The 14,567-nt window shown below is 41.6% G+C and overlaps 1 protein-coding gene across 3 annotated transcripts in view; it reads left to right on the top strand.

Annotated features, from left to right (window-relative positions):
• nell2a (neural EGFL like 2a) overlaps positions 1-14,567 on the top strand; it is an 81,269-nt gene that overhangs the window by 66,418 nt on the left and 284 nt on the right. For all 3 annotated transcript variants that reach the window (XM_039614477.1, XM_031726289.2, XM_039614478.1), the window contains 4 exons: positions 2,043-2,183; positions 5,234-5,427; positions 9,326-9,502; positions 12,513-12,737. In XM_039614477.1, the coding sequence (XP_039470411.1) occupies positions 2,043-2,183; positions 5,234-5,427; positions 9,326-9,502; positions 12,513-12,737 (737 nt within the window). The remainder of the gene's footprint in view (positions 1-2,042; positions 2,184-5,233; positions 5,428-9,325; positions 9,503-12,512; positions 12,738-14,567) is intronic.

Here is a 14,567-nt window from a genome sequence, read left to right as displayed (position 1 = left end):
ACCTTTTGCTGAAGGTGTAACCTGCTGTTGTTACAACCAGACAGCCGAGCGTTTTAAACACACCTGAATGAAACTGGCTGAAAATAACCCATTAGCATATTTTTAGACTGACTTCGCCCTCGGTGTTTGTTATAAATAGAATCTGACTACTCAGTTGTACTTTGAACTACTTCATACAGCTGTATTGGAGAGAAGAGAATCATTCCAACAAATTCAGCATGATTTCTTTTTCATATACTGGCAACACCACCTCACGCAGCTCCTCCCTTTAAAACCTCCCAGCGCTTTTATCGCCCCTGGAATTCACAGGCAACAAAGAGCATTGGATATTTCTCTTCAGGAGTGGGGTGAATTCATATTCATTTTCAAAGATCGGCTGGTTATGCTATTTGCTGCAGACTCGCGATTTAAACAGCGTCCTTTAAAGCCAACATTGCTGTCCTTAGGGGGGGGAAATAAGGTCCTCCTTTCTCACCAAACTGATATAATTGGTGAAGTGTGTTTCACTTTTAAAGTCTGCCAGCTTGTAAGAGCGAGATTTTTTTTAACCTCACCAATGTGGAAACTTTTTTTTTAATTTTAGAAAACCTGCAGTTCATGCAGACAAATGCGGGTGATTTTTAAATAGATAAAACCCTAATCTGTGGGACATTTGATCAACGATTAATCTGCTGCAGAATTCTATTAAAAGGCTGAGGGCTCATTAGCCAATAGATCTTAATCCCATTACTGCCTGGGCGGTGGAAGGGGGGGTGGGGGCTCAACCATGAGCCCGTCTGCCTGTAGCTCTGTGGGGGATACTGTTGCAGGCAGTCGCAGAGAAGGTCATACACGGCACACTGCCATTTTCATAATGAGAGCAGAGCATCATGCATCATGCACAATCATAAAAAAGCCATCACTGGCTATGCAGACACATTTAATCACGGTGCATGTCTGGACCTAACATATTTAGCCCCACTGCGTAATAACAGGCTTTATTTCCTCTCTCGTGTGGGTCCGGTCCTTAGTTTAATTAAATGCGAGCTAAAATATCAGAGTAATCTTTCTCTCTGTGTGTATTAGGCTCATTGTTGAAACCTGTATTGGATTTGTTCTTGGTTGCCGCTTGCAAGGCCGCTCGTCGTAATGAAAGGGTTGAAGGTTGGCCAGCTGTAGGCAGAAAGACTGAAAGAGAGAAATGAGAATTAAACAGAATAAAAGAGATGACAGAAAAAGAAAAATGCACCCAAGAAGAAAGTCAGAGCGTGTAATCTAAAGTCTTGTATTAAACACAAGAGCTGAAGGAGGCAGCGTCAAGGATATTTCTAAGTGGACCTCTGAAAACAAACATCACCTCCATCTATTGACAGCCACCCACAGGCTGTTAGAAGCTGTGCCAAAGGCATTATAGAAACTCCTTTGTCCGAGCGGAGTTGTAGAAAACTTGCAATTTATTTGTTTTACTGGATATTTTGATGAGAAGATGAGACTGCAAAGGAGCTTTACGGCCTCTTCAGATACAAGCCAGTAACATCTCTGTCTTCCTACAATAAACTATTTTTAGCTGCTTCTTTACTCAGGAGGGGGTTGCCATGGAAGGTAGCTCCACATGTTTGATTTGGCAGATTTTTTTTATGCCAGATGCCCTTTCTGACACAACCCAAAGGGATTTGTGTCTCCTCTCAGGATCGAACCGGGGATCTTTCGCTCGCATAAGCCACCATACTGCAGAGCCGCTCCCCGCTGCTGTCTTCCTAGAATAAGCTTGTTATGTTAGATTCATTCATTCCCTGCTATCTTTTATTGATACAGATGTCCTTCTCTGGCTGTGAAACTATGCTTGATCAATAAAGCCTTCGGACCAGATTTACTGATATGCTAGACATGTTGTTTTATCAATTATGAATCAGTCGGTGTTGAAAATGCCTGCCAGGCAAGAATGCAGCTCAGTACCCTCATTCACTGTAAAAAACTATTTTGAACCCAACATGATATGTTGACTAAATCCGAAGTGATTTTTTTTTTCTTCATTTCTTTTCTTATCTTCTCTACGTCTCCAGATATTGATGAGTGTGCGGACGGCTTTGTCGAGTGCGACAGTAAATCCACTTGTGTCAACTTGCCCGGCTGGTATCACTGTGAGTGCCGGGATGGGTACCATGACAACGGCCTGTTTTCCGCCAATGGGGAATCATGTGTAGGTGAGTAGCCCGCCTTCACGTACACAACGCAAATATTGGTGATAAAGTTTGTTCAGGTTAATTACGTCTTTATATGACACAGGAACAACTCAACACATCATTGCAACATTTCATACACTAAAAAAAGAAAATAAGTCGAATAATTCAGATAATTTATAAAAAGTACATAAACATGATCGTGTAAAATTCTGAAAGTCTTAAAAGAAGTTGGTAGAAATTTCACTCTTACTAAAACTAGACCTAAAAATTATTATTTTAATGGTTTTTTTCAGAATTGTGTTTATAAGTCTATCCGATTCTAAAAAAATACCAAAAATGTGTCCTGTTGGAACTGACATAACGCTACGCCATAGAGAGAAAACTTGAAGCTGTTTCAGGCAGGAAACATGCATAACATACTTCACTCTCCTCACGTTATATAACAAATAAACAATCCCAGTTATACAGTCCCAATCAAAAGTTTAAAGCCACACCTCCTAAAAAAAAAAGTAAACCCCCCCAAAACAGAAATCAAAGTTCCAAACATGAACTCATTAATGATTAGCTCCACCGTTATTGCTGATCATTTCAAAAATTCAGTGTGGCAAGCTTGATGCAAGTGTTTCCATGAGGTGAGTGGGAACATTTCCCCAAGTGGTGAAGACGGCCGCATGAAGGGCATCTACTGTCTGGAACTGTTGTCCATTTTTGTAAACTTCCCTGCTGTCCATCCCCAAAGGTTCTCAATTGGATTTAGATCAGTGGAACATACAGGATGGTCCAAAAGAGTCATTTTATTCTCCTGGAAGAAGTCCCTTGTCCTGCGAGCATTGTGTACTGTAGCGTTGTCCTGCTGATAAACCCACTGGTTACCACACAGACGAGGGCCCTCAGTCATGAGGGATGCTCTCTGCAACATTTTGACATAGCCAGCGGCTGTTTGACGCCCCTGCACCTCCTGAAGCTCCATTGTTCCACTGAAGAGAAAAGACCATTATGGCGCCCCCTCCACCGTGGCGTGTAAAAAACATCTAAGGTGGGATCTGCTCATCATGCCAGTAACATTGGAAATCAACAGGACCAGCAAGGTTACATTTTTCTCATCGGAGAATAAAACTTTCTTCTACCTTTCAATGTCCCATGTTTGGTGCTCTCTTGCAAAGTCCAAACGGTCAATGCTGTGGCGTTCAAGAAGACGAGGCCTTTGAAGACCTTTTTTCTTTTTTAAGCCCTTCAGTCTCAGATGCCGTCTGATGGTTATGGGACTGCAGTTGGGACCAGTAACTCTCTTAATCTGGGTCGAGGATCGTCCAGTTTCTTGATGGACAGCCAGTTGGATTCTCTGGCTCAGTGCTGGTGAAATTATTTTTGTTTTCCACTTTACCTTTTTGTTTCATAACTCTCAGGATCATTTAAGAAATTCCAGATAACTGTCTTACTGCGTCCCACCTCAGCAGCGATGGCGCGCTGCGAGAGACCCTGCATATGCAGTTCAACAACCCAACCACGTTGAAAAATGGAACGTTTTTTTGCCTTTGCCATCAGAACGTCATGACAGTGTGACTACCTGACGGAAAATGACAATGAATCCACATTTTTGCACAGATTTGGCCTTTTAAATGCATGCAGTCCTAAACTTTTGATCAGCTGTAAAACAGCCTGTTTCAGTTAAAGGATTGTTTTCAATAAATTGCATGCTCAGAAAAACATTTTGTCTCTCTCCCATTTCTTGTTGTTGCATTTTGAAGCTTACTTGGAACCTTGTTAAGATCCAACCATGCAAAATATGATTTTTTGCCATTTTTCAAATGGTCTTAAACTTTTGATCAGGACTGTATTATAGTTGCATTTCTCATCAGTCTGCTATTTCAACCCCTCCATCACCCCAGCATCCAACCTGTAGGCTCTGGGGAGCCTCTGCAGAGAGTGATCTCAGAGCACAAATGCCAAACTTTACTGTAGCAACTCAGTTTTCAAGTTATTTGACTTAATTAGAGTAAAGCCTGCTCAAGAGGATACGGCACCTACTTTATCAATATTTGACCTTAATTTTTTCAAGTCCTTGCATTAATTGAGGATTAAATTCCAGTTCATACATTTCAGCAATGCAAGAATATGATGTTTGCATCATTAAGTGCCACAGACCCCTATTAATGGCAACACCCATTCATTTTCCATTGACAGGCTTTTTATGCCTCAGTTTTATCACATCATTAAGTCCCTCTCTTTCAGTCCCAGTATCAGGATTGAGGGCTTCAAATTACAAAAGCAGACACTGAAAATAGTGCTTCTGAAATCTGAACTTTAGGAAAAAAAAATCTTAAGTGATCCACTTTGAAAAGCTCACTTAACTTTTGAGATGGGGTTTTTTCGGTGTTGTTTTATTTTTGAAACGTTTGTGTGCCTTTATGATTGCATAGATATGTTGTTAGGAGTTGCGTTTTCCTTCCTAAAAATATCACATTTCCTTTTGCAGCCTGTTCATTTTCGGAAACATTCTCTCTGATCCAGCCTGTCAGAAAAAAGTGTCAGCTGTCAAAACGGAAACCCTCAATCTACAGTAACACTGAAGCGTTGCCTGTAACAATAGTGCTAGCGCTGCTCCACTCGTTGACCCAATCTTAGCTGTCAGTTTGAGTTGTGAGAGGAAAAGGAGGGGGGGGGGGGAAGTGCATTAAAACCACTCTAAAAAAAAAAAAGCCTGTGTGTTCCTCACAAAGCAAAGTTGTAATTTTGCCAAAAGTGGGTTTCTGGGTTACATTACAGCTGTATACTGCGTGTTCCCAGCAAGATTTGAAAAATGTTCTATTGCTGCACGTTACAATTGCATTTCAAATCCTCTATTCAGCGATTTTCACATACAGAGAGGCAGGGCACTGTTGTCCTGGAAAAGATAAAAGCATGTCTGCTCACCGACATATAAGAGCATCAACGTTTACAGGGAAAACTGCTTTTACCTTATCGCCCTGCTATTAAAGCAACATTACTGGTCTTGTAATAAAAAAAAGAAGAAAAAACTGTTATCTGCACAGAGCATATGTATGATGTCATGCTTTTTGTATTCCCTGCAGATATTAATGAATGCAAGACAGGAAGGAACACCTGTGCCAACGACACAGTGTGCTTCAACCTGGAAGGAGGCTATGACTGTCGGTGCCCCCACGGGCACAACTGCACCGGCGACTGTATCCATGACAACAAGGTCAAGCACAGCGGGCAAATCTGGGTGCTGGACAGCGATAGGTGCTCGGTGTGCTCCTGCCAGGTAATGAACAGGCTGAGACACACACAGAGAATACAGAGACAAGGAAAGCTGAGAGGAAAAGCACAAAAAAAAAACAAGAACAGAGTAACAAAGCAGAGGTAAATGGATCCGCTGAAACAGAAAGAGGCAGACAAGTGAAAAGACGAGGAAACGTGTCCACGGCTGTATATAGCTGAGTAATGATTTCCCCTGCCTCTCTTACGCGTGCACGCTTTTACAGTATGTGCGTTCAGCTGATCTAGGCGTGAAACGTTTTCAGCGCTGTTATTTTTCACTCTGCTTTCCAAGTGTTTAAACCAGAAATACAATAATATAACAAAACAAATGTAAACCTGTTTTTCTTTCGGAATGATGTTGTTCCCCACCGGACCAATCAGCAGCAAGTGTCACTTTGTTTTATCCTGTAGCCAGAGCGCTTCTCTTTAAACAAGCAGTGACATTTTATTAAAACAAAAACTAAAGCACAGCAGTGCAACAAATGATTCTTTCCCTTTTTAATTTTTAATTAGACATGACATGTGATAATTGATGTAGGACAAATGGGAGACCACCTTTGGGCACTGTCACACCCCATCAACAGCATTTGCACCCAGCTTTGGCAACTTTGAAGTGCGAATTAGCTCCTGAGTGACCTTTCGAAATTCAAAAAGTCTAAAAATGTAAAATCGTCTTAGCAAATTGCATTTCATTTACTGCCTCTGTGGAAATTGGAAATTGTAGCATTCACCCAGTCATGGTAAACAGATGGCAAGAAGTGCAACTACAGATTTTCGTCATACTACAGTGATTGCTGTTGATTTCTTAGCGGCTAAAGAAAGAGGTACAACTCTCAAAAAGCTGTTGGAGATTAAAACAGAGATTAAAAAAAAGGCTCAAAATTGACAGTAATATGCATTGTTATTATTATTTTTCCCAGTTTTTGCTATTTTCTTTATGACGGAACAGTTTTAAATCTTTGCAGTATTGTACAGAAATAGCTTGATTCTTTATTAATGATTAGCTTTTACATATAACAAGCCACTGGTGAGGATATTTCAGTTTGGCCTTCTTTGTAAAGAGATTATTAAAAGTCACCAACACTGACTGTAACTGGTGGCTAAGGGCAGTAAAGCAAATGTATTTCAGTAATAACCTGAAGGCTCCTGGTTCCAGTCTCGCGTCTCCTTTTTCTTTTTTTAGTCTTTTGGCCTGCCAGCTTCCTAAATGAATCTTCCCTTAATATTAATTTAATAATGTGTGTTCAGCTAAATATTTATTACCAGCAGAAGATCAGACAATTTACCACACATCTAACTTTCAGTCTTTATTACCTCTGTCTGGGAGGTTATGTTTTTGGTAGCGTTTGCATACATGGCGTTCTGTCCGTTAACGCGATAGCTTGAAAGGTTTTGAATGAATTCTGATCAAACTTTGTAAGGGTATAGAGTGAGATCATGTTAACCACCCTTTAAAATTTGGCTTATATCAACCAAGGTCTTCGAGGTCAACGTAATGATTTCAAAAAGCTATTTTAGAAATTATACTTACAATTTTACATTTGACCCCCAACATTTCCTTCCTCTCCTTAAGGTCAAAGTGATAATAATACTTCATAGTGCTGTTTCTTCCTGCCGTTGTTTGTATTGAGAACATATAGGCATATAGGGAATGATATATGAGGATTGTAAATATCATGTTAGTTTGAACCTCTGACCACTTCTTTAAGGTCAAATAAAGCCAACCTTCATAAAATGTCCCATATCCTATTATATTATATAATAAGGTTATTCATGCCCAGTTATTTACAAATGAATCATCCATCCATCAATTCTTTTCCGCTTGTCCAATTTAGGATTGTGAGGAGGCTGGAGCCTATATCAGCTGCCATAGGGTGAGAGGTGGGGTATACTCTAAACAGGTCGCCTCCTACATAACGTTTATATACAAAATACAATACCCTTCCCTTAAAAGTAAATAGAGCTCAGATAGGGAGTTGTCTTGGTGTCGGTTTGTGCTCTCTGAGTGCTTTTCATTTTAGATATGCAGTCTGCTAGGCTAATTCTCTAGCTAGTAATGTAGCAATAACGATAACTGAAAATGCATGAAAATGTGAATGAATTTTGATCTGATGCTTTTTGCATGACTAGAGTCCTAAAATCAGGATGTATGGATGGGTGGATGGATGGAGATGATGCAGTAGTGGTGAGCAACTTAATTAAAGCGCATGAGCTACTCTCTATATATAGTCCTTTTAGAGTCTATCAGAGTGATCGGGGCTCTTGATGTACTTGTTTTGATTGATTCCTGACATCAAAGTGACAAGGCATCTGGGAACAGTTGGTCCAGAAAACTCATTCCATCATCTTAAACACATTTTTTTCCTCCATGATTATCAGGTCACAGAGCAGTCATACTTTGCATTTCAGCATTTCACTCAACCTAATGCCAAGTGTCTGGCGGTAGTGGAAGGTGATTATAGTGGATTAGTGTCGGTAGTGAATGATCAAGCAGCAAATTATTCATTTGATTACAAAGGTCCAGGGCAGAAATGGCTCCCTAATTAAATGAGTCATATTAATTGATTTGAGAGATTGAAGAGCTGCCTGTCAAAATTAGTCGTATTGAGCAGTTCAGTGAGCAGAGGAGTAAACATGTTATTGTTTTGGAAGTGGGTGGACACAGCTGGATATTACATGGAGAGCTGCGATTAACTGAAGAGGGGAAACCAAAGTCAAACCCCAGAGAAAAGACAAAGAGCGTCCAGCCCGAGGTCAAGCAGTACACAAATAGTTCATTGTTTTGTTCTGATTGCAGTGCTGAGGGGTGGAGTGTAACCCATCGGTGCATCTGTACCAATTTCAAAAACATGTTCACAAAAAAAAAAAATCAAAATACCACGTTAACTGGCAACATTGAATGCATTCCTGTCATTCCTTTACAAAAAATGTAAAGGAATGAAAGGTAGACTGAAATTTACTGTCACTTTTGTTACAAAAAAAAGAATCATACTCATGCTCTTTGAAATCAATTTTCAATCCATTCTATTAACTGCTTCTTCAGCTCAGGGCTGGGCGCTCAAGCCTATCCGAGCTGTCGTCGTGCAAAATGTAGGGGACCTTTAAAATACTCAAATTTAATTTTGTGCTCTATAGTTAATTCAGACTTCCTACTTTTACAATCGTCTGTATCCAACCTGAGCCGGCAATATGTAACCGTATGAATATCCACAGAAGAATATCCAAATATTAGAATTAAACAGTAACAAGAAGGCAAAATGGTGATTAAAATGGGATTGGATGGAAAATTTGCACGCTATTATGAATGGGTGCAGTTGGGCTCGGGATACTAGACACGCGTTTGACAAACTCTGATTAATGCACATATAAAGATTCTGTGGAGTGTCGGCCCTGCCTTATATTGATGAGAAACAATCAAAAGAAGTACCTGTTCCTTTCACCACCTTCTGGCTACTGCAGGGCCTTTCTGATTATTTTCATTATCAATTATCATGCAATTCTTTTTTTCTCTCTCTCTCAACCAATTCATAGGTAATTCTTAAAATCTTAGAAAATCCTAAAAAGCTTAAAACTCCTACCACGCTTTCTCAAAGCCGCCGATTATTTCCTGTACTCTGATGAGTTTGGAAGGAGTCTGAAAACACTGAGATGCCCAAAGCGCCACGCTGATGAATAGAAACTATGGATCAGTACGCATAAAGTACACACTTTAATCTGGCGTGTCGTAAATTGCTGCTTCAGAACAGTTTTCTTGGCATGAGCTAGACTGCCTTCATTACATTATTAATCATCAACATGTATGTTTAATGATCCCATCAAAGCAGAGGCCTTTGTGTGTGCGTGCAGCTGTTTTGGCCCGTGTGTCATCCTGTGCTCAGTGCTCAGTTGTGCTCCCCACGCAGGCCGGCCAAGTGATGTGCCGCAGGATGGTGTGCGACTGCGACAATCCCAACGCCGACCTGTTCTGCTGCCCTGAGTGCGACCCTCGACTGAGCAGCCAGTGTCTGCATCAAAACGGCCTGCTCACCTACGGCAGCGGGGACACGTGGGTAGAGAACTGCCAGCAGTGTCAGTGCCTGGTGAGTAAAGGGCGCTTGTACCAACCTCCTCCTGCACGTTGATAATATTTCGAAGAGCACAGGTATTTAACGCTTTCGTACGGTGTCGTTTAAGGTGATAGCGAAGACAACATAGGCATTCGTTGTCGTGCCGCAGTGCCCACACGAGAGATGTAACAAATACTCCAGTCTCCATGGAAATGCTCATGAATGAGAGATGTGCTCTGTGAAGAAAGTCAAGGAAAGATGTTTTGTGGCAAGAGAGGGGGAGTGATTAAGAGGTGAATAGGGAGGTTGCAGAGAGGAGAAAATGAAGATTGGTTTTCCACTTGTGCAGAAGAAAGAAAAGCGAGTGATTACTGAAATTTTAAAGAATTCAAAGAACTGTTACCGCTGCTGTCTGCTGTGCTGGAATTACACGTTTTACTGGAGAAGACATTCAAGGTTAGGGGAACAGTGTCGCCTATAAGGTGGGAGGGTGAAACAGGGAGTGTTATTCGTGTGCTTTGAGGAGGTTCTGCAGCGTGTATGACTGAGGTGCTAGTCTCGAGTGTCCTCTACATCTAATCCCATTTCCCATTCGAAACAAAACAGCATTTCGTTCACTACACAGATCTTTCTCAGTTAGACGTATGCGCCGGTTTCTTTGTGTTCACATCTTCTGCTGCGTTGACCTTTTCAAGGTTTTAACAGTGTTTATGTTGAAGCAACAGGGAGGCGTTTCGTGTTTCCCAACAAACCTGACAAAAACAATAAATCTTCCCACCTGTGTTGCCCCTCTTACCATATTTCCATATGCATATCACATGCAAATGGAACGCTTTAGATTCTACCCCACTGTCTTCTCCTAACCCCACCCCCTCTTCTAACATGCTGTAACACTCACCCACACCAGAGTCAGTTCCTCTGTTGAATGACTCACAAACCGTCTTCGCTTTGGATCTCAGAGCAGCACTTTACAACTCTTATTTTTCTATTTATTTCATCCTCTCTTTGTTGCCTTTAAAGATCAGCCGTACTTGCAGCTAAGATACCATAAGTTGGCTCCACTCTGACAGATTTATGGTCTGAGGAGCAATAGCAATGTCATTTCCTCTCGCACCCCTCCCTCCCTCTATTGTAATGCCGTCCTGATGCCTGGACCTGAGAGCTGCTTTTTGGATTTCTTACAGCGAGCCATTATAGAAGAGCTTGAAAATCACCGCTCAGCAGAGGGGCAGCGGGGAAGCGCAGTTGGCTGAAAATGGGTTTGCTTCAGCGTCGCTCTCGCTGAAACAGTACTCAGTGTAGGCACTCGTGTTGACACGAGCACATTTGAGTTTGCAGGCACGCTCGTAACGACACACACACACACACACACACAATGTAAACATAGTATACATGTGCTAGAAAATCTACACATACCCCACATATGTCCACATATATATACAGATAGACATAAAACACGCTCAGTTTAAGATGCGCAGAGGCGCACGCAAAGCAAAGGGCCACCAGCACACACAGTACAAAGAGCAGCACTTGAAAGGGAGAAGGCTGCTCCCGCGATACCGTACTGGGGCTCCAGTAGCGTGACAGGGACGTGAAATGAACCTTGAATGCTGCTACACTTAGCAGAGGCATGGCTGTCCAGACTCAGCGGGGGCCTTAAAATACACAGTGACAGCAGGGAGATGGGCAAAACATTCTCTCAAGTCCAAGATGTGAATCCTTTTGTATGAACCGTGCAATCATTTGAAATCAAGAGTGTGGCCTTTGCAGACCGCGCACACATGGGCCACTTGCAATTTGCCATCTTGTTAAATCACCAAAATATCAAAGAAAGCATTGATTTTCCCAACCATACATGTAGATGGTAGTTTCATTTTTGAGAAAAAAAAAATGGCATAATTATTGCAGGCTAATTCCCAAGCAAAGATAAATGTCACCACTTCTAATTTCCCAGAGGCATTTTGTAACATTCAGTCTTAAAAACAGCAAATCTTTACATCTAGAGATTAAATAGCAGTGAGATATCGTGAATGGAGACATATTAAAAAATAATTTCATCTGAAGTATCACAAAGATATCAAAGTCCAGCCTCAGTTTTAGTTTGATTACATTTTCTTGCCACGCTGTTGTTTGCAAAAAGCTGTGCCCGACATCGGCCTCTCCTGTGGGATAACAGACCACATCTGCATAAACAGACAAAGATGACATCGTCCCCTATCACAGTGTGGAACAGATACCTGAGGCTACACTCAATCCCTCCCTCTGGCAGTGAGTAGAAAGTGCCACTCGGGGGGATTTCCCACTTCGAATGTTTACACACAGCACAGAAGCAGGGAGTGGGCATTAGCTCTGTGTGAGAGTGCGCTTTATAGCCAGCCTAATTTACTACAACATTTTTGAAACGCTGAGCCAGATGATTTTGAGAGATATTAAATATTCCCGGTGGGACACTTGCATCAAACCTCTTGTAACTTTATGTATGCGTGCGCACCCCTTTTATATCTGCTGTTGTGCTTAAACATAAACAGTCTGAACTCATATTTCATTTCAATAAGGCGCGTGGCAGATATGCGCATGTATGACACTACGAGCAGAAGTGGGTCAGGACAGAATGATGTAGAGTACAGTTCGGTTAAGAGTTGCAAAGATGGACAAAATATATGACCCGTTTTCTCAGGCCAGTGAAAACGGCAGCGGGAAAAATCCAAGAAGGCTTTCTGCGCCGAAAGTTTGCTGTAAGATTAATAGGAGAACAACGAGACTAGAACAAGTCAATTAGAAAGGTGGAACATTTACCTCCACAGTCTGGAAAAACTGCTGACGCTGTCGGAAGACTGCGCCGCTCATCTTTATTTTTCCAGCTTCCTTACAAGTCGAGACGGTCCCTCTAGCATACAAATACACTACGTCAGGAGAAATGTGCATTTGACTGAATAACTTGTTTAGACACGGGAAATGCAAAGTGCATTTGCAGTGATTATTTTTCTTTTTCTCTCTCTCTCTGCTCGGCTATCCTTTTCAAATTCCATCTCCACCTTCGCAGCAGGGGCAGGTGGATTGCTGGCCTCTGCCGTGCCCGCCTGTGGACTGCGAGTTTACTGTGGTGCCCGAGGGCGAGTGCTGTCCCCGCTGTGTCACCGACCCCTGCCAGGCCGACACCATCCGCAATGACATCACCAAGACATGTACGGACGAGCACAACATCTCACGCTTCAGCGGCTCCTCCTGGATTAAACATGGCACAGAGTGCACTCTGTGCCAGTGCAAGGTAAGCTGCTAGTCCTGCCGGCAGCATGGAAACAGCAAATTACAGTTTCTGTAGTTCGTGGCAGGCAAGACACAAAAGAAAAATGGCTTGAAAAGTGAGAACCCTTTGTGCTTTTTCAGGGGGGGAAAACAGAGTACTAGTATTTGCAACAGAAAGGCAATTTGTGCATCTTTAACACCTCACAGCAGTTTTTATTACATGTGGTGGTAAATATACTGCAGGTGTTGATACAGCTGTTTTTGCATCAGCTCGGATTCGTGCATAAAGCTGCAGAAGTTGAATTTACCAGTTGTTGTAAAAGAGCAGTTATTGGTAGCTATTTAGTTAAACCAAGATACACACAGTAATTGCTTTGGAAAAAAAATGAATCTAATATTCATTCTAAGAACGAGGCGGCTGCTGTATCTCTTCAAATAAATAAGATATGATGTTCTGTTCCGCAATTATTCCCTTTCTAATTTTGAGTTTATTAGATCATAGATTACATGTTTTATTTATATTTATTAACAAGAATGCAGTTTTCTGTGAAGCAGAAGTTTGATACTTTCGGGAAATGTGTTTAGGATTAGATGAGAATGTCTTACTCGGATGTACTGCACTGTATTTCTGCTAAACATGAAGCTGCAGTCGGTTAGATTAAAGCTAGAAACAGGCTCTGTCGAGTGGTAATAAACCTACCAGCTCCTTTAAAGGTCACTAATTAACATTTTTAATTAGTTGTTAATTAGGGTGTAAAAATAAGTTATAGGTTTACAATGTAATGTGCTGGCCTGCTTCTCTGTTCGGAGCGGCAACTTGCTGTAAATCTACTGGTTGCCTCGCAACCTCTCAGAGTGATGACACGACTCCTGTTTCAGGTCCGTAACCTGAGTTATAATGAGCTGATTTTTTTTTTAAATGTCGGACTGTTCTTTTAAATGAAAATGAACTGAAATTCCGGCAGCGTCATTTTTCCTGGCCTCTGGCTCGGCTGCAGCAGGAAATCATGGATTCCTCTGCTAAAGGAGCACACGGGTTTGGGGATGAAGTGCTGAAAATGTCTGGAGACACACTCACATCGGCGGCTCGAGTAAATCAGATGGAGAAAGCTGCTCGTCGTGAGTTTTTATTTTGCGGTGCTGAGCAGTCACGGAGAGAGTAAACTATGCAGGCAATATCCTCTTCATTACCAAATGTGAGCGTAAATTGTTTGCCTGAGCTTTAGGACTTAATCCACCAAGGCTGAGTCCCTCGCTTGAATTTCCACTATTAAATATTCTCGTCGCGCGTGCCTGCAATGATGTCCGCATCTCAGACAGAAAATAACAGCTCTTCTCTGAGGACTTTCAATAAACATCATAATTTTTGGAATCTCTACCATCCATTCATCTATCCAGCCATTTTCAGGGTCGTGGGGGAGGGGAGGCATCTTTAGGTTATGCGTCTTTTTTTTTGGGGGGGCAAATTTTATTTGAGCATGCAGTTTTTAAATTCACCTAAAAACAGTCCTTGGAGTAGCAGCTTTAAAATGCAAGCCTAAAATTAAAAACCTTGGCCTCTTGGATACTTGAAATACAGCATCCTCACCCTCATCAGCAGGCCAGCGAGAGATTTTTGACATTGCTTTGTGGAAATATCAAAAGTGTAAATTTGAAAGTAATTATAAAGAGTCAGTTTTCTGATTCAACACAAATAAAGCACAGCAATTTTTCATCCTTTTAGTTATAGCGTTAACACTCAGCCCCTTCACTGTGCCATGAGTTTTATTTTTTATAACAAATGCAGCATAGTCCCAACTACAGGGACCTCCGGGGTACACACAGCGTAGAAGGGGTTAAACCGAAATGACTC

Source organism: Oreochromis aureus, linkage group 7, assembly GCF_013358895.1.
Source record: "Oreochromis aureus strain Israel breed Guangdong linkage group 7, ZZ_aureus, whole genome shotgun sequence".
Classification (NCBI taxonomy): domain Eukaryota; kingdom Metazoa; phylum Chordata; class Actinopteri; order Cichliformes; family Cichlidae; genus Oreochromis; species Oreochromis aureus.
Note: the sequence above shows the minus strand (reverse complement) of the source record. Positions and strands in the feature narration are given on the sequence as shown.